General features: G+C 52.0%; 1 protein-coding gene across 1 annotated transcript in view; it reads right to left on the bottom strand.

The window, feature by feature from the left end:
- Positions 1 to 4,899: 4,899 nt before the first annotated feature.
- DLL3 (delta like canonical Notch ligand 3) overlaps positions 4,900 to 22,205 on the bottom strand; it is a 125,757-nt gene continuing 108,451 nt past the window's right edge. Inside the window, exons 8-9 of the mRNA XM_077840542.1 lie at positions 5,396 to 5,510; positions 4,900 to 5,019 (exon numbers count right to left, since the gene is read on the bottom strand). Of these exons, the coding sequence (XP_077696668.1) occupies positions 4,900 to 5,019; positions 5,396 to 5,510 (235 nt within the window). The remainder of the gene's footprint in view (positions 5,020 to 5,395; positions 5,511 to 22,205) is intronic.

Here is a 22,205-nt window from a genome sequence, read left to right as displayed (position 1 = left end):
GGGGGGATACTTGATTTTCTGTGCTGATGAGGGAACATTTCCCGCCCCTTTAATTGATCTGGTCAGGGAGAGTAAAGAAAAGACCCAGCTGGAGAGCAGCGAGATTTGGGAGGGTGTTAGACCCAATACTGGAAACACCACAGCCGGGTACTTTCCAACCAGCCAGGTTTAACTAACAAAGCAGTGCCTTCCACTGAAATGACAGGGCCCTCCCTGCCCCGATTGTGCCAAAGGAACAGATCCGGGAGGAAGTGGACCGCAGGCTAGACACAGGAGGGATGGGGGCGTCTCCCATTGTGACGCCCCCTAAAAGGGATAAAACCAGGAGATGGTGTGTGGATTTTAGAAGGGTGGACGCCATTCACCCAACCTGACCCTGATGCCACACTCTGGAGAGGGGACCTAGTGGAGGAGGGTGCAAAATTCATAAGCACTCTGGCTTTGACTCATGGCTATTGGCAAATTCCCTTAGATGCTGTGGCCTAGGAGAAGTCAGCTCTCATAGTGGGCTCTGGCCTAAAGGTGTTTATGGTTCTGCCTTTCGAGTTAATCAGTGGAGCGGTTCCCTTTCAGAGGCCCATCAAGGAGATGTTGCAGAGTTTGCCGACCTTTGCCAGGGCCGATGTAGACGACTTGGCTATTTTTAGTGGTTCCTGGCAATACCACCTGAGCCACGGGGGAACTGTACTGCAGAGGCTTAGAGAAGCCAGTCTCACTGGCAAAGGGTCCAAATGCAAGATGAGAGGCCACAGGGGTATGTCACAGAGGACACAGGGCAAGCAGCAGCTTTGCTTGCCCTGACCCTTTAAAAGTAGAAGCATTCGGAATTGGCCTGCCCCGCAGATCAAGGAGCAGATCATCATTACCAGAGGACTGGAAAGGGCTCTAGTGACACTGTGGCCCCAGAATAGACCTTACAAAAAAAGGGGGAAGGCAGATCGGGTGATAGGGACCGAGGCCTGAAAAAACCGATCCCCCACTGAACAGAACTATGCTGTCCTGGAGAGGGAACGTTAAGCAACTTGGGCGATTAAGCAACTTAAGCCTTAACCGTAGAATAGAAAATGTAAGGTTTTAATCGATCCCTCCCTGTTAATATGGTTGCAACCAAGCCAAAGGGACCAATCCCAGACTGAGCTCTGCCGGGGTATGACGTGGAAAAAAATCTGTATCAAGGAAAAGAAAATGTAGTGGCCGATGCATTGTCAAGAACAGAGGGACGCTGAAGAGTATGCAGGAGAGTCAGCGACACCCCTTCCTACGAAGTGTTTGCATTGGGGGAGTCATGCTGCCATGGTTCCCATTGAACACTGACAAATACATGGCTGGGACCACCCCTGCTCACCTGTGTGTTAGAATCGATAAAACAGGCATTAGCAGGATCAGAATGGGTTTAGTGTTTACTTTCGGGAATGCTTGTGAGCTGCTGCCGGCATTCATCTCACTTATAACATCAGTATCCCCTACTGTAAGGGAATATCTTGAGCCTTCGCATTATAAGCCTCTGTGACTCTGTAAATCACCAGAGAGGAGAGGGACCTTAACCACTGGGAAATGCTGGTCTCCAGCTCAAGGCGTTATGTCCTGCTCAACAAGGAAGGCCCAGCCACACCAGATGGACTATTGGGGAACGTTAAAGAGGACAAAATACTGTTTACTCTCCTCCCTGCCTAGTGAAGATGAGACTTGCAAATGGATTCCTCCCATCAGTGGAGTCTGCAGCTCAGAGCAGAAGCAGGGAAGGGAATAAAAAACCCCTAATCAGAAGGAATTGGATCTTTATGTGGCTTGGACTCTGGCGGGGCAAGGATTACTAGGCATAAGCAAGAGATCCCCAGTGCTTAGCCTAAGGACACACAGAGCTTGCTTATTATAGGAACTGCTATTACTTTTTAAAATTTAAGATTGGAACTCACTTGCGTGTGTGTATGTTCACCTGCTTTAATCTTGTAAAGAACTCGCTCGTTTCCTTTTCCCATGTAATAAATCTATAGCTAGCCAGTCCTGTAATAAACTATAAGCATTGTCTTTGGTGCGAGATCTAAAGTGCAATTGGTCTGGGGTAAGCGACTAGTCCTTCAGGACTGGGAGTAACCTGAATTTTGCTGGGATTTTTGGTGTCAGGGGCCATCTATCACACAGGTAGGCGCACCTGCAGGGCAAAAGAGACCAGAGAACCCAAGAGGACTGTCTGTGACTCCATATCAAGGCCGTTACAGGACCTGAGGAGTTTACACTTGATGGTTGGTTGGTGAGACCGAAGGATGGAATCACAACCAATACAGGGCCTGTGCCCTGGTTCCTAACAGTCTGCACTGAGGTTGGTATCATGCTCTTGAGCCACTGCAGGACAGCTTGACAAAGGGATTGGGGGGTAGCCCGAAAACGATTCTGACCTCAGTGTGGGCCCGATCCTGACATCAGCTGCATCTGGAGCTAGATACACTCCCTTACACCTGGGGTAAATCAGTTGTAGCCTTGTCAGAACCAGGCCCCTTCCCTCCATGCTTCCTGGGCTTCCCCAGGCTCCTGGGGGCTGGTTGGTTGAACTCTCCTGGCAGCGAGCAGCCTGGGCCGGCCTTAACAAAGAAATTAGGGCCCCGATCTAGCCTCACTGCCCTGCTGGACTCTTTGGCTCGAGTGCCCTGGGCTCCTTGATGATTCCCCTCCAGTGCAACCCAGATCCCAGCTGGATTTGAGTGGAGGAGATGCTAAGAGAAGCCCAAGTTAGGCTCACACCCACCAGGGAGCATTGCTGCTGGAAGTCAGGGAGGTGCTTCCCACACTGGGCCCCTAGCAGGGCCAGCCCAGATGATATCAGCAGAACCCCTGTCCCTGCTGGGCCCAAATTGTGTCTTCAAATTGAGGGGAGGAACCCCAGAGCTCTTTCCGTGCAGCCTGGGGCTGAGCATCCCAGCAAGGACACCTCCGGCTATGGCCTTGCCCCACCCCAGCAGGCCTGGCGGGGGCCCCCCCAGTAACTAATGATTGATGCAGGTTACTCCCCCACAGCCTCCCCTCCCAGGAGGCATTACAGGTGTATTATGCCCACAGCTCTGCAGCTGCACCTACTGCAAACCCGCCCAGCCGGGCTCTGGATCCATAATCCCCGGTGCCCCACCGAGCCTGTCTACAGAATGAACCAAGAGAGACCTTGGGACCCAGGGACCCCTTGAGGCCAACTGGCAGTCTGAAGTCTGAAGTCAACGTGAGAGGTGGCAAAGGAAGGTCTCTAATGAGAGCAGTAACACATTGGTCGTCCTAACCGGCGCGAGAGGTACGTAAGGATGATATTTAAGCAGCTACATGTGCATCTGGTGTCATTACAAAGGGATCACGGCCAATCCAGCCTGGAGTTTAGCTCACTCAAAGTCAGATAGATAACACTGTACCTTGTTAGTTCAGTCTAGCAGGCAGGTTACGGTTTTATTTTACCCGTAACCAGTGGTTTCCAAGACTTCTGCTCTACTTGCATCTGCTACGTAAATTGATCCTTGATTTCACTCCAAACATACCTAAGGGCTGGTCTCTTTCTCCAACAGATGTTGGTCCAATAAAGACGTCTCTCTAATAGCCTGAGACCAACACGCTACAGCCACCCTGCAAATCTCCCAGGGTTGGAAGTGAAGCCGCGATTGGAGGTGAAGCTGGTATGCCAGGGGTGCTGTTTCTTTGGGACCGGCAGATCTGTGAATTCTGCGAGGGGCCAGTGGATCAGGGGATGGGCCGGCCACGGGAAAGCCTGGGGGCAGGCGTTGGCTGGCGCCAACCTGAGCGGGCTAAACAGGGAGCGCTCATGTTGCCGGTGACCCCCCAGCAAGTACAGACGAAGCTTTCTGACGCTAAGTGGGGGTGGTAGTGAGGTGCTGCACAGCTCGGGAAGCATCACAGGCTGCCCTGTGGGATCTTTAAGAACTTGGGTCTCCCCGAACCGACTCCAGCAGCTGATCGGCACAGCTGCCTCCCTGCAGAGGGGAGGGGAGGAGAGACCCTCATTCTCACTGGGTTTCTCCCTCTCTCTCTGCAGCCAGCTGCTGGACAAGAGCTCAGCACCACCAAACCCATGCCGGAGTGGACGGCAGCGCCGGGCAGCGTGGTGCCAGGGGGAGTTTTTACGTGTTAAGGATGGAGCCAGAGCTCAGCGAATCAGGTGTGACTCCCACCCACCCCAGCACAGACCCTGTTTTCTTATCAGCAGCTCCCACATGTGCGCACACTGCATCCGCCACCCAATGCTGCAAAACCAGGGGCCACTCCACAATGGGGGAACACCCGGAGCCCCAGAGCCCGCATCGACACCCCCTCCCCCCATTTGCTTGGCGTGGCATCCCCCATTGTAACTCTGGCATCAGTCAGAGTGGTTCCATCTCTCTTCCTGCAGGTGCACCCATGGGGGTGTTTTAAGGGTGTATGCAGGCCATCTGGGTTGAGCGAGCCTAGCATTCAGGGTGGGAGAAGGGTAGCAAAGCAGCCCAGACACCAAGCGATGGGGGGAAGAGGTGGGGGAGAGGCTGGCTCACACACTGGAAGCTCTTAGCGTGATAGGGACAGAGACCTGACCCTGTGGGGTGGGGAATACAGACTTGGGGTGAAGGCAGAGTTCCTACAGACGCTGGCCCCTCCCCAGGGCCCAACACCCCAAACGGGAGGTTACCAACACTAAACGTGGGCTCGACTGGTGCTGGCGAGTGCTCACTCCCCACAGGGCCCCTGGGGGCAATATGAGGATATAATGCCCCTAGCTACAATAGCTCCACCCTTGCACCTGCTCCAGGCGAGCGCTCGCTCCCCACAGCGCCCCCTTGGGGCATGAGGGGACATAACACCCCAGGTACCATAACTCCAGTTCTGCACCTGCTCCAGGCGAGTGCTCACTCCCCACAGCGCCCCCCAGGGGCATTAAGGGGGTATAATGCCCCAGGTACCACAGCTCTGCTGCTGCAGCTGCTCCAAGCCATCCCAACCCGACCCATGGGATTCAGCAAAAGCAGCCGGCTTTGCGTTCTGCCCGAAAAACACCTGGAAAGGAAAGTGATGAGCTTATACTTGGCAGCCCGCAGGGGGCGCTGCTGCCAGCATGCAATGCAGCCGCTGTAAAGCTGCCTCAACAGCCCCCCGCCTCCCCCATGGGTAGACACTGCTGGCAGTTCCTACCCATTGCAATCACCCACCCCACACACATACACCCACCCACTGGTCTTAGCTTCATGCACTTTGGGGTCATGCATGTTACCCCCACCGCCCCAGAGGAGCGGGCATGCGGCTCGGGGTAGGGCTGGGGTGGCAGGAAGCGCGCGCTATGGGTTTGCAGGGCTGGCTGGGTTACGGAGTGGCAGGGGTGGTGAGGAACAAGCGGGAGAGGGGAGGTCGCAAGCGCACCGCGTATCTTCATTACCTCGGTGGCAAAGATGCACGGCTCTGTCTGGTCCGGGATAATATAAATAGGGCGATAGGGGCCGTCTTTGGGGTACCCAGCAGGGGCACGGGAGAAGATCGGCTCCGATTTCTTACTGCAAGAGAGACAGAGAGAGAAAAAAAAAAAACCAGCATGAGTGATGGGGGGGAGTGGGGGTAAATCCTGACCATCAGGAGGCGATATGTGGGCAGCATCGTGAGGTCACGGCCCATGGCCCCCGTTTGCCTGGTTAAAAGGGGAAATCAGAACCGAGCAGGGAGCCTGGAACCAGCGGCAGGATCCAGTGGTTGGAGCCCGGAACAGGGAGCCAGGACCTGCTGGGTTCTCCTCCCAGCTCGCTGCGTAACCTTGGCTGAATCAAGCAGACTCGGGGAATTATGTACCCAGCTTCCATTAAAATGATCATATGGACTGTGGTAGTACCTAGGTGCCCCAGGGATGGAGCAGGGTTCTAGGCGCTGTACATTTGTATTGCTATTAGGTGTATTACAGTAGTGCTTGAACCATGGGATCCTGGTCCATCCTTGGATGCCTAGGTGCTACCATAATTCACCTAATAGCAGTTCAAATGTCTTATGGTAGCACCTAGGAACCCCAGTCACAAACCTGGCTGCCACTGTGCCAGGCGCTGTACAAACAGAGAACAAAAAGGATGATCCCTGCCCCAGAGAGCTTCCAATCGAAGTATAAGACAGGAGACGACAGCTGGGGAGACGCAGATGATAGCACATGAGGAAACAATCAGGGAAAGATGGTCAGTAAGATGGGCTGGGCATGCTGGCAGGGGGACGGCAAAGGAGAACAATACAGACGTTTAAAGGGAGCTCCTTCCAACTGGGCTGCTGTCCCCGGCCTGACTGCTAACCCAGCCCCGAATCCCTGTGCGGATCTCCAGTGCGCATCTGCTCAGCATCCGGCCGGCCTGCGTCCCAGTCTCTCAAACCAAATAGGAGCTGCTAGAACTCATCAGCTTAGAAAAATCAAGCTGCCAACATCTCCAATAGGGCAGACAACTCCCCCGCCCAAAATCCCAGGTCACCTGCTCCACAAAAACACACCTGGCTGATCTCTGCCAGGGGAATAAGAGGACATATACTCAGAGCTGTCCGGACAAGGGTACTTCCATCCCGCGGGAAACTCCGATTCTTTCGTTTTGGGGGAAGGGAATCAAATTTCCGCACAATGAAAAAGTTCAACCCTGAAATGGTGGGGTGAGGAGGGGTAGGGAAGGGAAGAGTCAACATTTCTGAAAATAGTTACTTTGAATTGTCCTGTGGGAAAAGTCACTAAAATTTTACAATTTTACAAACCAACCAACTAAACCAAACCAAAGCACACCAATTTCACCCACTCCCCTACATTTTGTCAGGAAACCATTTCATTCAACCAGATCTGTGGATGGGGGAAGAGGAATTACATTCTACAGAAGGAGCTACCTTCGACTCAAAGTTTGCTAGCCCCCGCTTCTCCGCCAGGAAAACATTCCCAAAACTTAATGGCAACACAGACAACTGGCTAGCGCATCAAAGGTATTGTTAGCCATATATATATTAGGCATAGTATACACCATGTTAATGGGCATTATGCACATGGTATTAACATACATTATACATGCATGTAAGTATTGGGAAGTTATCCATTACGCTCTCTCCACAATTCGGTTCACCCATGTAAAGAATCCCACCATACGCTGCAAAGCGGAGGCAGGATTTGCTTTAAAAATAGGAACCCTGTCAAAGCCAAGACACATGAACCGTGTGTCCCAGTACGGGGTAGGATTTACCTCCACGCCCAGCTCTTCTGCCAGATAGGATCCAAACCAGACATAAGCCAAGTGCAGAACACCACCAAGGTACGGAACTGTTCCAAACCAGTGGGTGGATTTTAGCGATGGATACAGAGTTTTGTAACTTGTAAAATCAGACTGTAAATACTACGGGCTGAAATGCAAATCTTTGAAGCACACCTTCTGCGTGAGGTGAATACACTTCTTTTCGTATTGTACTACTTTGTCCTTAGACAGGTTTCAGAGTAACAGCCGTGTTAGTCTGTATTCGCAAAAAGAAAAGGAGTACTTGTGGCACCTTAGAGACTAACCAATTTATTTGAGCATGAGCTTTCGTGAGCTTTCACATCTGATGAAGTGAGCTGTAGCTCACGAAAGCTCATGCTCAAATAAATTGGTTAGTCTCTAAGGTGCCACAAGTACTCCTTTTCTTTTTGTCCTTAGACAATAAATCGAACCAAGTTTGGTTATTTGGGCTCTTGACCAAATAATAACAAACCTTGAGTGCAGGGTGGATTAAAAAAAATGATTTTTTGGGGGGGGGGAATAAAAATAATCTGATTTTTATTCATTGCAATTACAAGGTTTTCTTTTTTTTAAGAAACAAAATCTGAATTGAATGCAAAATATATGTTAACGCCTAAATTTATAATCTCTTAAAACATTTAAATACAAAAATTAAATATGCTGAATCCACAAGCTTCTATTAAAATTACTGAGTTAGAGGCTGCTTTTCCATATAAAGAAAGAATCAAGGGAAAAAACGTTTAACTTTTGAGGTCAAGCTTTATAAATATGGCATGATAGGTCACGTACTGTATTAAGGACTTGTTTAATTTAATACAAATAAATTGTATCTGCCATTGCGCGTGTTTAATTTCATTCCAGTTACCACCCTAATGCAGTTTGACAAATCATGAGCAAAAATAAAATTATCTAGCAAATAAGCAAGATCACTCACCACTTTCCAACATAATAAAACTGCACAACTAAGAAGAACCTGAAAATACGAAGCTACATAATTGCTTAAATAACTACATATGGGTACAGTGTACCCTCCTAGATAGATGTACCAAATCTAGTATAAAGGCTCTTTCGTAGATATTTTAGATATTTAGGTCAGAAGGGACCATTACGATCATCTAGTCTGACCTCCTGCACAACGCAGGCCACAGAATTTCACCCACCACTCCTGCGAAAGACCTCTCTCCTATGTCTGAGCTATTGAAGTCCTCAAATCGTGGTTGAAAGACTTCAAGGAGCAGGAGAATCCTCCGGCAACTGACTCGTGCCCCATGCTACAAGGAAGGCGAAAAACCTCCAGGATCTCTTCCAATCTGCCCTGGAGGAAAATTCCTTCCCGACCCCAAATATGGCGATCAGCTAAACCCTGAGAATATGGGCAAGATTCACCAGCCAGATACTACAGAAAATTCTTTCCTGGGTAACTCAGATCCCACCCCATCTAATATCCCATCACAAGCCATTGGGCCTATTTACCATGAATATTTAATTACCAAAACCATGTTATCCCATCATACCATCTCCTCCATAAACTTATCGAGTTTAATCTTAAAGCCAGATAGATCTTTTGCCCCCATCTTTTGCTCTAGTTCTCTGTAAATCAATGTTTTTAAATGGTTCTATCAAGCAATGAGAAAGTCCCTTTGTTTAGAAAATAAAGGCACTGCGAATGGCTGAGATGGTTAAATCGAGGATTTAAATGCAGCGTTCCACTTGATGATTTCAAATCAATCCACCCTACACGAGTGGAGGCAGACGACTGGCTGCACCTTTTAACCAATATTATTTAGGCATCTAATGATGCCGGCAGGCCCCAGCAAAACTGTCAGAAGCACCTAAGTACCTAACTCTCATGGGCACTTCTGAAAACCCCACCTGGTGTCTACCTGCGTCTTTAGGTGTCTAAAGGCCTTTAAGAAAAGGAGTACTTGTGGCACCTTAGAGACTAACCAATTTATTTGAGCATGAGCTTTCGTGAGCTACAGCTCACTTCATCGGATGCATACCGTGGAAACTGCAGCAGACTTTATATATACACAGAGAATATGAAACAATACCTCCTCCCACCCCACTGTCCTGCTGGTAATAGCTTATCTAAAGTAATCATCAGGTTAGGCCATTTCCAGCACAAATCCAGGTTTTCTCACCCTCCACCCCCCCCACACAAATTCACTCTCCTGCTGGTGATAGCCCATCCAAAGTGACAACTCTTTACACCATGTGCATGATAATCACAATCTGCCCCCCTGTTCATAAGAACAGCGTTTTCCCCTTTAACGTTACAGTAGAAACAGGAAAATTTCCCTTTTCCGCAACGGCAGGCCCCGCGGTGCAGCTGCGAGAACCCGAGCGCCGAACGAAACTCAGAACCACACCGTGTAACTAACTAGTCTAAGGCTTGGTCGACACTCTAGAGTTAGGTCAACCCGAGGCAGCTTTCATCAACCGAACTCTGCAAGTGTCTATACTGAAACGTCGCTCCCACCGATTTAACTTGCCCACGACACGGGCTTAACACCTCCTCTGCGAGAGGCGTAGGGCGTAGGCCGATGTGAGCAACGCAGTGTCTGTGCTGAAATTACATCGATTCTTGCTGCCTTTCAGAAGCCGGCCCGCAGTGCCCCACGCTGGCAGTTCAGTCGGTGCAAGCGCGCCTGGTGAGACAAGAAGCGTCGTGTGGGCGTGCGGAAGCGATTTAGTAACTGCAGGTGGCTGTATGTCGCCGTAACCGAGGTCTCATAGACTATCGGAGTTGGAAGGGACCTCAGGAGATCATCTAGTCCAACCCCCTGCTCAAAGCAGGCATAATCCCCAATTTATTTATTTTTTTTTAATTTTTTTTGCCCCAGATCCCTAAATGACCCCCTCAAGGATTGAACTTGACTTAGTTTTGAAGTGTTGACTTGCTCTGATAAAACTGCCCCAGCTGAGGCAAACTGTGGAGGAAGGATTTAAAACACACACAGCGTCACCAGCCCAAGCATTCAAAATCACGAGTTGGGCCCTAAAATCAGGAGATCGCGCATGCTTTGTCTAATGACAAAAGCTGACCCAATTTAACTACCCCGGCTTAGTCAGAGAGGTACAACTGGCGTGTGGTCATAGAAATAGGGTATAACAATATTCGCTAGCTCTTCTACAGCATTTTTCCATCAGCAGGTCTCAAAGCTCTTTGCAAAGAAGGGCGGAATTATTATCCCCATTTTACAGATGAAGAAACTGAGGGGCACTAACTTGCCCAAGGTCACCCAGCAGGCTAGGAGCCAAGCCGGGATTAGAACCCAGGTCTCTGGAGTACTCTATCCCCCCAGGCCACACTGCCTCCATCCAGGGAGGGGAATTATCTACTGTGATAAAAGGCAAGTCTATCCTGGTACAACTGAGTCCACACGAGGACTTGCACCAGTAGAACTGTATTAGGGTTACCATACATCCAGGACTTCCTCCAACATGGCCTCTTTTTTGATCCTCCGCCCTCTGTCCAGGCAAGATTTTTCAAATAAGAGGAAATATGCAGGATTTTTGCAGTGCAGATGCTGCAGCTCAGAAAGAGCAGTCTCCGCACCCGGATTGGTCCCTCCCCTGCATCCACTAGATCCTGCCCACCCTGGCCCGGCCCTCCAGGTAAGAGGAGCCACCAAGCCCCTCTCGGCCGGGCCACCTGCCTCGCTGTGGGGCCTCAGAGTCCAGCTGGGATGGGTGACAGGGCCACCCTGGCTCCCTGCCCTGGGGAAGGGGAGAGGCCTGCAGGGAAGCCCTGACTGACGGGCTGGTACTGCGTCTTGGGCCTGCACCAGCCTCCCTGCCACTACCCCCCACCTCGAGAGTGAAGCCGCAGGTATCCCCTCCAGCACCCCCAAACATCCCCTCCAGCATCCCCTCAAAAATGGAAGCGGAAATTCTCGCCGAATCTTGGGACACCTGGAGCTGGGTCTTTGAGGATTAAAACCACCAAATATTGCAAGACTTGCAATCGAATTGCAAACATTGCTAACAGAAATGGACTTAAAAATAACGAGACGTGACAGGATAATTTTTTTTTAAAACGTTCCCGTTTTAGTTGATTGCAGCCAACACGTTCTAGAAAGGTTTGATGTGTGTCCATTGCTGGATGCCGGACCTGTGAAACCTTGAGCTAGTCTTTCCAAGCAGCTCAGGGTGTTGGGTCCTGAGCGTTGTTGAAAATCCAGTTGCAAGTGTCACAGTGGGAGCGGCTGCGAGGTTTTGCAAATCGGCCTTTTCTGTAGGTAGATCTGCGGGAGCAGAAGTCTGGAAAACAAACTGCATGCCCAACTGCGAGTGTTAAAAGCTACACGGTGGGGTCTGTGCCAGCATCTCCAAAAATCATAGATTTGTAGATTTCAAGGAGAGAATGGACCACGGTGCTCATCTAGTCTGAACTCCTGAGTAACACCGGCCGGCAAACGGCTCTCAATTAATCCTGTCTGGTCTAGAGCAGATCTTTTAGAAAACTGTCCAATCTTGGTTAAAAAAAAGAAAACTGCCAATGCTGGAGAATCCACCAGTACCCTTGGCAAGTTGTTCCAAAGCTTAATTACTCTCACTGTTAAAATTCACACCTTCTTCATAACGCATAAAATCTGGTCAGTGGCACCTTGGAAACCGAGACATGGAAAGCTCTGAATTCTGCAATGGTTAGACATACGCTCTGCCTTAAGCTTGCAAATTGTCCCTCTGCTGTCAAGGAGGGACCACAGTGTCAGGCTGGAAGGGGCTCTTGAGAGATAATCTAGCCCAGGCCCCCTGCAGCCCTGACAGGGGTTTGTCCAACCTGTCCTTAAAACTCTCCAGTGACGGGGATCCCACAACTTCCTTTGGACGCCTGTTCCAGAGCTTCACTCCCCGGAGAGTTAGAAAGTTTGTCCTGACATCTCACCTCAATCTCCCTTGGTGCGGATTACGCCCATTACGTCTTGTCCTGCCTCCAGTGGTCATGGAGAACAGCAGATCCCCGTCCTCTTTACACCAGCTCATAATGTATTTGAAAAAACATATCGGGTCCCCCCTTGGTCTTCTTTTGTCAAGACAAAACCTGCAAAGTTTTTTAGCCTCTCCTCCTCGGGCAGGTTTCCTAACCTTGGATCCTTTTTGCGGCTCTCCTCTGGCCTCTCTCCAATTTGCTCACATCTTTCCTACAGTACGGCGCCCAGAACTGGACACAGTACTCCAGCTGAGGCCACACCAGCGCCGAGAAGAGCGGGACCGTTACCTCCCACGCCTTACGTACCACAACCCCGGAGCAATATTAGCGTTTCTCACAACAGCAATACGTTGACTCATTCAGTTTGTGACCCACTGGAACACCCAGATCCTTTTCAGCCGTACAACCCCCGAGCCAGTTATTCTCCATTTTGTGGTGCTGCATTTGATTCTCCCACTCCCCACACACACACAACCCCACCTTCCTAAGTGCAGCACTTTGTACTTGTCTTTATTGAATTTCCTCTTGTTGATTTCAGACCAAATTCTCTAATTCTCACGTGCCTGACATTAAGCATGTGTCTGATGTTCCAGAAGTACCAGGGCCAAAATGAGCACCCACTTTTAAGAATGTTGGCCTGTGCCATCTAAGGCACCAGATGCCATGGTGATGGGTGCAGCATGTGGATATGACTTTCACAGCAGCAGCACGGGTCACGAATCATAGACAATCAGGGTTGGAAGGGACCTCAGGCGGTATCTAGTCCAACCCCCGGCTCAAAGCAGGACCCATCCCCAATTTTTGCCCCCAATCCCTAAATGGCCCCCTCAAGGATTGAACTCGCAACCCTGGGTTTAGCAGGCCAATGCTCCAACCTACTGAGCTACCCCTCCCCGCCCCGAGTAAGAACCCAGGATGTTAAATCCTTTGTTTGAGAAGTGTTTTCTGATTCTCAGAGGGGTGCGATAGAAGGATGAACTCTAGAAAATCTGGGATGCTTTTAGGCCAGATGGAGCCATTTGATCATCTCGTCGGGTGGGGAACAATTGGTCCTTAAAATTAAGACACGCCTCAACATGCGGCACAAGGGAAAGCTTTCTGTAAGAGTTTTCAAACATACGGTCGGACTCTAAGTGAATGAGCCCCTCAAAGTCCATGTTCAAAGTTGACCAAAGAAAAGAAATGCTGACAAAAAGGGTCATTATGTTTTCCATAGCCCCCTCTCACCACTCGAATGAAAACTGGGTCTGATAATTCAGTGTGCGTGTCTCAGAAAAGTGAAGAATTGCTAAATGGTACGATCGAGAGCTTTGTTCGTTACATTTGAATAATTTATCATTACGGACAGTGAGTTTTGATCACGTCCCTCGTGCCAGAAAGGCCTTGCCTGGGGTTTTGCCACCTCTCCTTTTATATGGAAGTGGATAAAACAATGTTATTGCTAACAGGACAGAAGTACCATATTGTGCCGAACGATTTTAGTAAGCAATACCCAAGCTGTAATGACCCGAAGCCCTTTTTACTGGGAAAACCCCAGCGGCAGAATGCCATGCCGCAGAACGACACTGAAATGGTCTAGATACCAAAAATCGTGCAAAGAGAAACTCTCGCCCACGTACTGCCTGGGTTACTTTACATGCTTGAAGCTGATTGGAGGAAGGTTGAGAAATACACAGTGAGGACAATGTATGAAAAGACTCAAGTGAACAAGGCCCAAATCAACGAACCACAAGGCCAGAAACTGAAGGAAGGGGACTGAAGGACCAGACCAGGGATCAGAGCTGGCTATGTCCTTCATGAGCTCCCTGTGCCCCAAAATGCTGTACTCTTCTTAGTCTGTCTCATCTGTTTATTGTCTGGCATAAAATGTGCATTTTGACACCCAAAGTACAATAATTCTGTCTGAAACTGTATTAAATAAAGACAAAAATCGATGAAGCCTAAATTGGGTGGACTGATGCCTCAGTTTCCCCACCTTACTCTCCCAACAAGCCCAGCCTCCGGCATAGCCCAGGCCAGTGAATATCTCCCAGTTGTACAGTGGTCTTCGGATTTGTCTGAGATAGCAGCCAAAGAAAAAACAGCTGATTCCCGCAGGGATCGAGGATATGAATCTGAAGGCATCGAAGAAATTTGGATCCTCTTTCGAAACACATTTGGATAAAACACTGACCCCCACCCCAAGAGATCTCAGAGAATGGCCAGACCTGCATTCCACCTAAACGGGAAAGGGGGGGGAGGGTTTATGTACATTTTTTCTTAATTCCCGTAACTCCCTCCCTAAGGGGTTGAGTCCTGGCAGCATTGTTCGGTCTTGCAGCTTTGATAAGTTGTAAAACTGCATAATTCTACCGGAGCCCCATGAAGGGGGCGGTATTCAGGAACACATATGCTGTAAGTTGTTTAACTTTCATGTTATTGATTTTTACATTTTAAAAAAAAGAGACAAGTGAATCCCAGGTTTGCCCCCAGTTAGCTCTGTACTGAGCCCAGTGACTCAAGATTATTATTTGATATCCTACTCCTTTCTCTCACCCCGCTGCCCATCTGTTTTCAGATCCCCTCTGACGCGTCTCTTCTCCATTTGCTTATACCTTTCTTATATGCCCCACAGAATATTTTAGGGTTCAGTTGGTAGGGAACAGACTTTGTACATACCTCATGGTCTGCACTAATGGGCCAACGCACAATAGTCAGCCTTGTAAGGATTGATACAGCATTCAGATCAGTTACTGTACAATGAAGTCACAGCATAATTTAATTAACACGTGGTCTTTCTTAGCAGAGTCCCACCTAACAGACAGTTCTAATGACAATGCTTCCTTGAGCACAGTTTAGTGGTTATAGCAAGGGATTAAGGAGTCGGACGCCTCGGTTCTTTTTCCTGGATTTGGGTGGGGAGTATGTCTAGTGGTTAGAGCAGGGAGGGCTGGGAGTCAGGACTCCTGGGTTCTGTCCCCAGCTCTACCACTAACTCAGTGTGTGACCTGAGACGATTTATGTCAATCACTTCCTCAACCATAAAACGAAGACAAAGCCGGCTGAGAGGGGTCGCTCTCAGATGGCTGGTTCTGAGGAAGGGCAAATGATTCCTACATTTAAAAACTCTTCACGTGATCTGGATCCGGTCCTGCCCCCACGTGACCCCTGCTATACACACATGACCCCCTTACTGAAGTCACCACAGAATCTGGCACCACGTGTGTCTTTTGCAGCATCAGATACATTAGAGCCGGATGAAACATTTTTCCCCCCGCTGAAAAATAGTGCGACTAAGAAAGTTTTCAGAAACCAAACAAAAGAATAAATTTAGCTTCCCACTTCCCATCTCTCCTCTTCAGCCGTACTATTTCAAGGAGGAAGGGAGCAAGGGAGCAAGGGACGGAAAAAGAAAAAAAGTTTTGCTTTGTCTTTCTTTCTTAAAAAAAAAGAAGATCCCACAAAAAAAAGTCAAAAATGTCTCACGTCGTTTGAAATTTTTCCACAGAGACTCTAGAGCACTTTTTCCCCAGCTCTAAGACAAACTGAGATGTTTAAAGCAGAGACCTCTCTTCTCTCACTCAACTCTGTTCCTACCCGTGACAAAGCATAAAGAGGAAGCTGATCTTCGTCTATCACGCCTTCCCACAGGATGCAGATCAGAGTCTGTACAACACAAGTCGCAGCTCGCCGTGTCAATATCACTGTCTGACATGTGATGTGCAATCATGTCCGAGCAAGCATCCATCTCAGTATGCTCCACAAACACAGCCTACATCTGAGAGTTCCTCTTTCCAGACTGCTCAGCCCACCCCCTTGGTCCTCTCTTCCCAAAGGGCTTTTATATACAAGCACCTGCCTCCATGAGTCAATAGAACCCACTTAGCTCTTTCCCAGAAGGCTCCAAACCTATTAAAAGATGTTCCAGGCACACAGGCAGACAGACATTGTTGTTATTATTATTAAGTTGCTCTGGGGCTATTGTTATGATCCTCTCACTCAGAATTTCAGCTCTTTCCTAAGTGGCTGAAAAACAGTCTCCCCTAAAAGAAAGTTTGAGAGTTTATCAAGCCCCGGGGAACAGACTGTAGGAGAAAACACTCCGTCGGATCTAGTCAGTGTACCTGTAGTTAATTATGGCTTTACCTAGCAGTTCCAACTGAGATCGGGACTCCCATCATGGCGGAGGCTAAGTGAGAGACAGTCCCTGGCCCAAACAGCTTACAAACTAGCTTGATGAGCAAAGGAAGGGTTATTCCCTCAGATGGGGAAACTGAGGCACAGAGAGACCTGCCCAATGCAGGGTAGCCTGTGGCAGAGTTGGGAACCAAACCCTGGCTTCCCGCATCCCAGCCCCATGCTTTAACCACAAGGTAAGACTGCCTCTCAGCTGTAACTTCTATAGCCGGACCCCGAACGATCCTTTCCTAGGCCAAGCAACTCCACACCCTTCCCCGCAAGCCTCGCTCCTAAGGGCACGGCTCCCCTGCTCTGGCGCCGGCTCTGCGCCCCGACCGCTGGAGACAGGAACGCAGCGGGATAATGGGCCAGGCAGACACAAAATTCACTAGCAACTCTGGCCGCCCCCATTCCTAGCAGGCAGTGCATCCTTCCCCAGAACCGGAGCCAGTCTCCCCTCCACTCCCTTCCCTCTGCCTGGGGAGGGGGGAAACGCATGAAGTTCAGTGAAGACTCGGTCCTGGCTCAATCAACCCCCCAAGGGCGAGTTTCACAGCTGCCCTATGGCCCCCTTGAGCCAGCTAGGCCGGTGGATAGCATGGGAGGGACAGGCATACATAAGCGCCGCCCTCTCTCTCAGGTGCAGATCTGGCGCAGAATCCCCTCCTCCCACGTTGGCATGGAGGGGCACATCGAGGTGGCAGACTGGGTCAGATGGGTGGGTAGGGACGACTGCAACATGGATGCAGGCTAGGGCAGCCCCATAGCAGCACCACCAGGCGGGGAGGACCTGAAATGGCCCAAGCTACCTCCCCCGTGCCCCTGCCCCAGCCCTTGTGCCCCGATCTCCCCCTCCCCCTCCTGGAAGAGAATAGGGTGGAATTCCCTCTAGCTCAAATGGGAGCCAGGGATCAAGGCCGTCAGCACAGATGGGGCCGGGGGTGGGGGGGTATCTAATACAAAGCATTCGGGTTCAGGGAGCCGGGCGGAGGGGGACTGGACGGAGCTGCCCAGAGCTGGATGGGAGTCCATTTGCAAAGCAGCGCCTCCTGCTGGGCACAGGGGATTCTGGATCCTGCCCCCCTCCGCGGGCCCGGTAGAGAGGAGAAGCCAGAGGAAAAGGGGGAAGTTGAGGTGCTGTCAGACAACTCAGGGAAGCTCTGGCAGGTGTTTAAAGGAGATGCCGTCTGGCAGAAGCAGCCTTCGAAAGAGGTGCTGTGTTTTCCAAACAGGGGGGTTCTCGGGGGGGTTAAATTCACTCACCAGTCCTCCCCGCTGCTCAGCAGGGTCTGGAAAGCCAGGTGCATCCCTGCCACGTCCCAACCCAGACTGACAAATCTTGGGAGACCCTAGGCCTGTTGGCACTGAACTGGGCCACAGGGAGAGCTTCGAGAGCACCATTGCCCTAGTGCCCTGGTTCCTTGCACGATGATCACCAGGTGCTACCGTAATACACCTAATAGCAATACAAACATACAGCACCTAGCACATGACTCAGGTGCCCAGGTGCTACCGTAATACACCTAATAAATAAGAACAGTAACTTCAGCTGCTGCAGCCCAGGTGGGGCAGCCCTGAATGGGATGAGCTCCCAATCAGTGACAGCAGCACCAGGCCCCTGGGACTGGGGATGGGTTTAACACGCCCATATCCTCGCCCGCGTGCCCCACCCACTGTACACGTAAGATCAGCTTTCCCTCCAGCGGCAGTGTAAACACACTAGCTGCCCCCCTGGTGGCCAGTCTGGGGGGAGGATAACAGCTCACTACTGCTGCCGGAGGCTGGGAGGGGAATGCCATGCACCAAGCGAGTGTTATATCCCCTAGGGGTGGACAGTGTTTCAACATCCCCTCCCCTCCCCACCCCACCCCGTTGTCCTTTGGGCCCAGTGGGCACGGAGGCTTCACACCACACAGGAACACCTCTCCCACCCCATTAAAATCCCACAGGAGAGGGGCTGGGTCTCAGGTCTGGGAGTTGCAAGCCCAGGGACCCCACCGTCCTCCAGACTCCCAGTCAGCCTCTTCTTCCCTGGGGAAGACTCTTCCCCCCCAAATACAGATCCCACCCCCATTTAGATTTCCCCTAGGGGCCAGGCTGAGCTGGTCTCAGTACTGCCTCCTGCTGGGCTGGGCTGGTAGTGCCAAGGCCGAGCCAGTCCCAGCCAGAGCTCGCTCACTCTCCAGCCGTCACACAAAGCACCGACTAGCCGGGCAGCCGTGGGCTCTGCGCTGGAGCCAGTGGGAGCTTTTAGCTGCCACTAAGCTGGTGGAGATGCCTCTCCCACCCATTCCCCGCCTCCCTCCCTGCAGCTGTGGCCCCCCTTCCGTTCCCTTCCCACCCCCGCTACCCTCCCCCAATCCTAGCACACCTCCCCCCCAGCTGTTCTCCCTTTGACCTCATAGCAGGCAGCTCCCCTGCCAGGCGAGATGGGTTTCCAGGAAGAGGATTGTATGGGAAACACACGCCCATGGGGAGGGGAGGATGTCCCCAGGAACCAGGGGGATGCAACTCCTGATGGGATAACGGCACCCGCAGCCACTTTCCAGCACTTCCGGGGTTAAACGGTTCGTGCAGCACTTGGCTGTGTGTAGGGAGAGCACAGGGCGGGTGAGACCTCAGGGTCCCCTTGGCTCTCTGGGAGGAGAGTGGGGTCTAGTGGTTAGAGCAGGGGGCTGGGAGGCAGGACTGCTGGTTTCTATTCCTGGCCCTGCCCCTGATTCTCACTCTGGTCCTGGGCACGTCCCCTCCCCTCTCTGTGCCTCAGTTTCTCCATGGTGCAATGGGGAAGTAAAGCAAAGAGGAGGCTCTCTTGAATTGGTGAGCTTCTCACAGGACTTATCTTCCCCTTCCAGCTCAGGGCTGTTTTGTACAACACCCCCCCTCCCCGCTCTCTGCCCTGCACAGACCCAACGGGGCCCCTTTCAGCCCAGTGAGCTGGAGTCGTTAGCTCCTGAAGCCTCCAAGAGTCAGTATCATACTGCTGGTGGGTAAACTGAGGCATAGAATGGTTGTCATGAGATCACCTAGTGAATCACAGAAAGAGCTGGCAGTAGAACCCAGGAGTCCTGCCTCCCTGCTCTGACCCCTAGATCTCACTCCCCTCCCGGAGCTGGGAATAGAAGCCAAGAGTCCTGTCTCCTAGCCCCCACCCTGCTCTAACCCCTAGACCCCACTCCCCTCCCAGAGCAGGGGAGAGAAGCCAGGATCTCTGACTCCTGCTCCCCTTGCTCTACTCAGTGGATGACACTGCCTCATGAGCAATACCAGAAATGCTACATTATTAAAAAGTCCTCACCCAGGCAAGACCCCCCACTTACTTCATCAAGCACCCTTCCTCTCACGGTGCCTTGCAGGTCTAAGCTCCAGCAGGGAAGCTGTGCTCCCAGGTCGCCCGGCTGCGGTGAAAGCAGCTCTCGTCTGCTGTGGGGACTGAACCAGCAGCCTCTGGATCCAAACACGCACACCCCGCCTTGCCTGAGTTGAAGGGGCAGCTCCAGGAGGCGGTAGCCAGTGACAGGCCCACAAACCACTCTCCCTGGTTCAGCTATTAGCGGGGGACACAGGCCCGCGCTGGGTTGATAGGGGGTTTGCCCCGAGCCATCTGTCACCCCTTTTTGCCAGAGGACAATGGGGAATCCCCTGAGACCAGCTAGTTTGAGCTGCCACGGCCCCCTCTCTTTCCCCTCCCCTGCCAGAGCCAGGCGACCTAAGGCTGGGCCCGACTCGCTCAGGCCAGTGCATTGGGGTCCGCCTAAAGGGGAACCTCAGATTGGGGTTAGAGACTGGCTCGCAGATCCACCCACCCCATGGAGCAACAGACCTGCAGAGAAGCGAGGCAGGATGGGATTGGCTCCAAAGGGGACGAAAGTCTCCAGGCTGCTCTGGACCCAGACAGACCCTGGCTTTATCTCAGTTTCTCCCGCTCCCCAGTCTGCGCAGCCCACTGTCACCACATGGGGCATCCCTCAGGCCTGCCACTCACAGCTCCATCTAGATTCCCATTGCCAAGAGGTCCTGGTGGATCTGGCTCTGGGGTATCATTTGGGGGCTCTTACGCCTTGCTTGAACTTGCTTGAACTTGCCTTGGCTCTTATCATTTGGGGGCTCCATACGCCCCAATACAGGAGCTTGCGTATCCCCTCTTAGCCCTTCTGGGCCTTACAGCAGCAGGGGGAATAGCCAAGTGCAGGAATACCCCAGTCACGCCGCCCCCTTGTACAATTCTCCAGGGACCCTGCCAGGGGGCTGTATCTAGGGGTGGGTAATGAGCCAGCTCTGTGCCTGGGGGAAAAGCCCCCCACACCACTGGGGTTCCCAAGGATAAGGGCGGGTGGGGGGGTTGCAGCTGCTGTATGGGCCCTTTGCACCAGCTATTCCTTAGGATAATGGAGTTTCTAGCCCCAGGACGGGACGGGGGAGGGATTAAACTGACCTCTTTCCCAAAACCAGCCTCCCAAAGCATTTCAGGCACTGGTGGGAGGCACTAATCCGCAGGCCCCCCTTTTCCCCAAAACTGCTCGGGGAAAGGGGTCTGGGAGAAGGGCGGAGCTATTAGACTAATCCCCGCCCCCACAAGCCGCCCCGGCATTCCTGCAGCACTGAGACGGTTCGAAATCCTTCACTGCTCTACCTCCTGGGCTGGCTCGAAAAGGGGCCGAGCACGAGACTGTGGCCCGGGTTCTAGGCCCAGGTCTGCCACTGGCCTGCTGGGTGAGCTTGGGACAGTTGCTGCCCTGCCCGATGCCTCAGTTTCCCCTCATATTCTACCTAGATTTGAGGGTAGGGGGCTGTCTGCACAGCGCCTAGCACAATGAGCGGCCTGATCTCAGCCAGGGTCTGTGCCACACCGGGCACAACGGGGGCACTGAGCTCAGTTGGTGCTCCTGTCGTAGGTCTCTCTCAGTTGTGACAATATCCTGTTGCTGGCGATAAATCTGGTTCTGAAGCCACTCCAGATTTACCCCAGCAAGCAGGATTCAGGGGCTGGGGCCTGAAGGGAAGCTCAGTATCCCTCTAGCACCGCTGGGGCTAATGCAAAGAAAGCCGACCTCCAATTCAAATGCCAATTCAGCTCCGGCTATGCTGACAGCATGGGGAGCCCGGGTGCAGAGCAGCAGGATGTGGTGTGAGCACTGGGTCTTCTGGCTACACTAGCTGCCCTTAAGTGGCTGCATCCCTACCCCTTTTGTCATCAGTGGCACCTGCCTTGAAACGCTGCTGGAGTGGAGCAGGGTGGGGACGTTTTTAACTCTTCCCGCCCCTCCCCGACCCTGCATAGTCACACTTTGGAAATACACCGGAGGGAGGAGGGGGTGTTAACCAGCAGGGGAAACGGATGCAAAAATGCCAATCAGACTGGGCATTTTGCACCCGCTGTAAACAGCTGCGTGTGGTACCAGGGAACCTGACCAAATGGGGCATGAGAGAATATTCTGGCTCTGAGATGCAACAGAAGCAGGGCGGCGGGCCCTGCTGATCCCTCCACCCCCATCGGGAGTCAGACCATGTCAGGCCCCTGCCTTGTGAATTTTTATCACCTGCTTGTCTCTTGGCTTGGACCTAACTTGAGCCCAGGGGCAGGAAGATGGTGGCAGAAGCAGAAGAGAGCAGGATCCCGCGCTCACGCCCCAGTGCCGAAGAGGCCTGGATCTAGGCACCCTCCAAGCCCTGCCCCAGTGCGCGTGACGTGGGCGGGAGATGAACCCAGGCGGGAACGGCCTTGTGGTCTCCAGTCGCTTTGCCCTAGTGCAAAGGGGGCCCCGAGGCGCCGGGTGACGGAGCAGCCCAGCTGGGACTTGCACGTCGTGGTCGGCAAGAGGCACCGGGAGAGAAGCATTCGAAAGGGACAGAGGACGCTGCGCTTGCCGGATGTCTGC

The sequence above is a fragment of the Eretmochelys imbricata genome, chromosome 23, assembly GCF_965152235.1.
Source record: "Eretmochelys imbricata isolate rEreImb1 chromosome 23, rEreImb1.hap1, whole genome shotgun sequence".
NCBI lineage: Eukaryota > Metazoa > Chordata > Testudines > Cheloniidae > Eretmochelys > Eretmochelys imbricata.
This window is presented reverse-complemented; position numbering and strand designations above follow the sequence as displayed.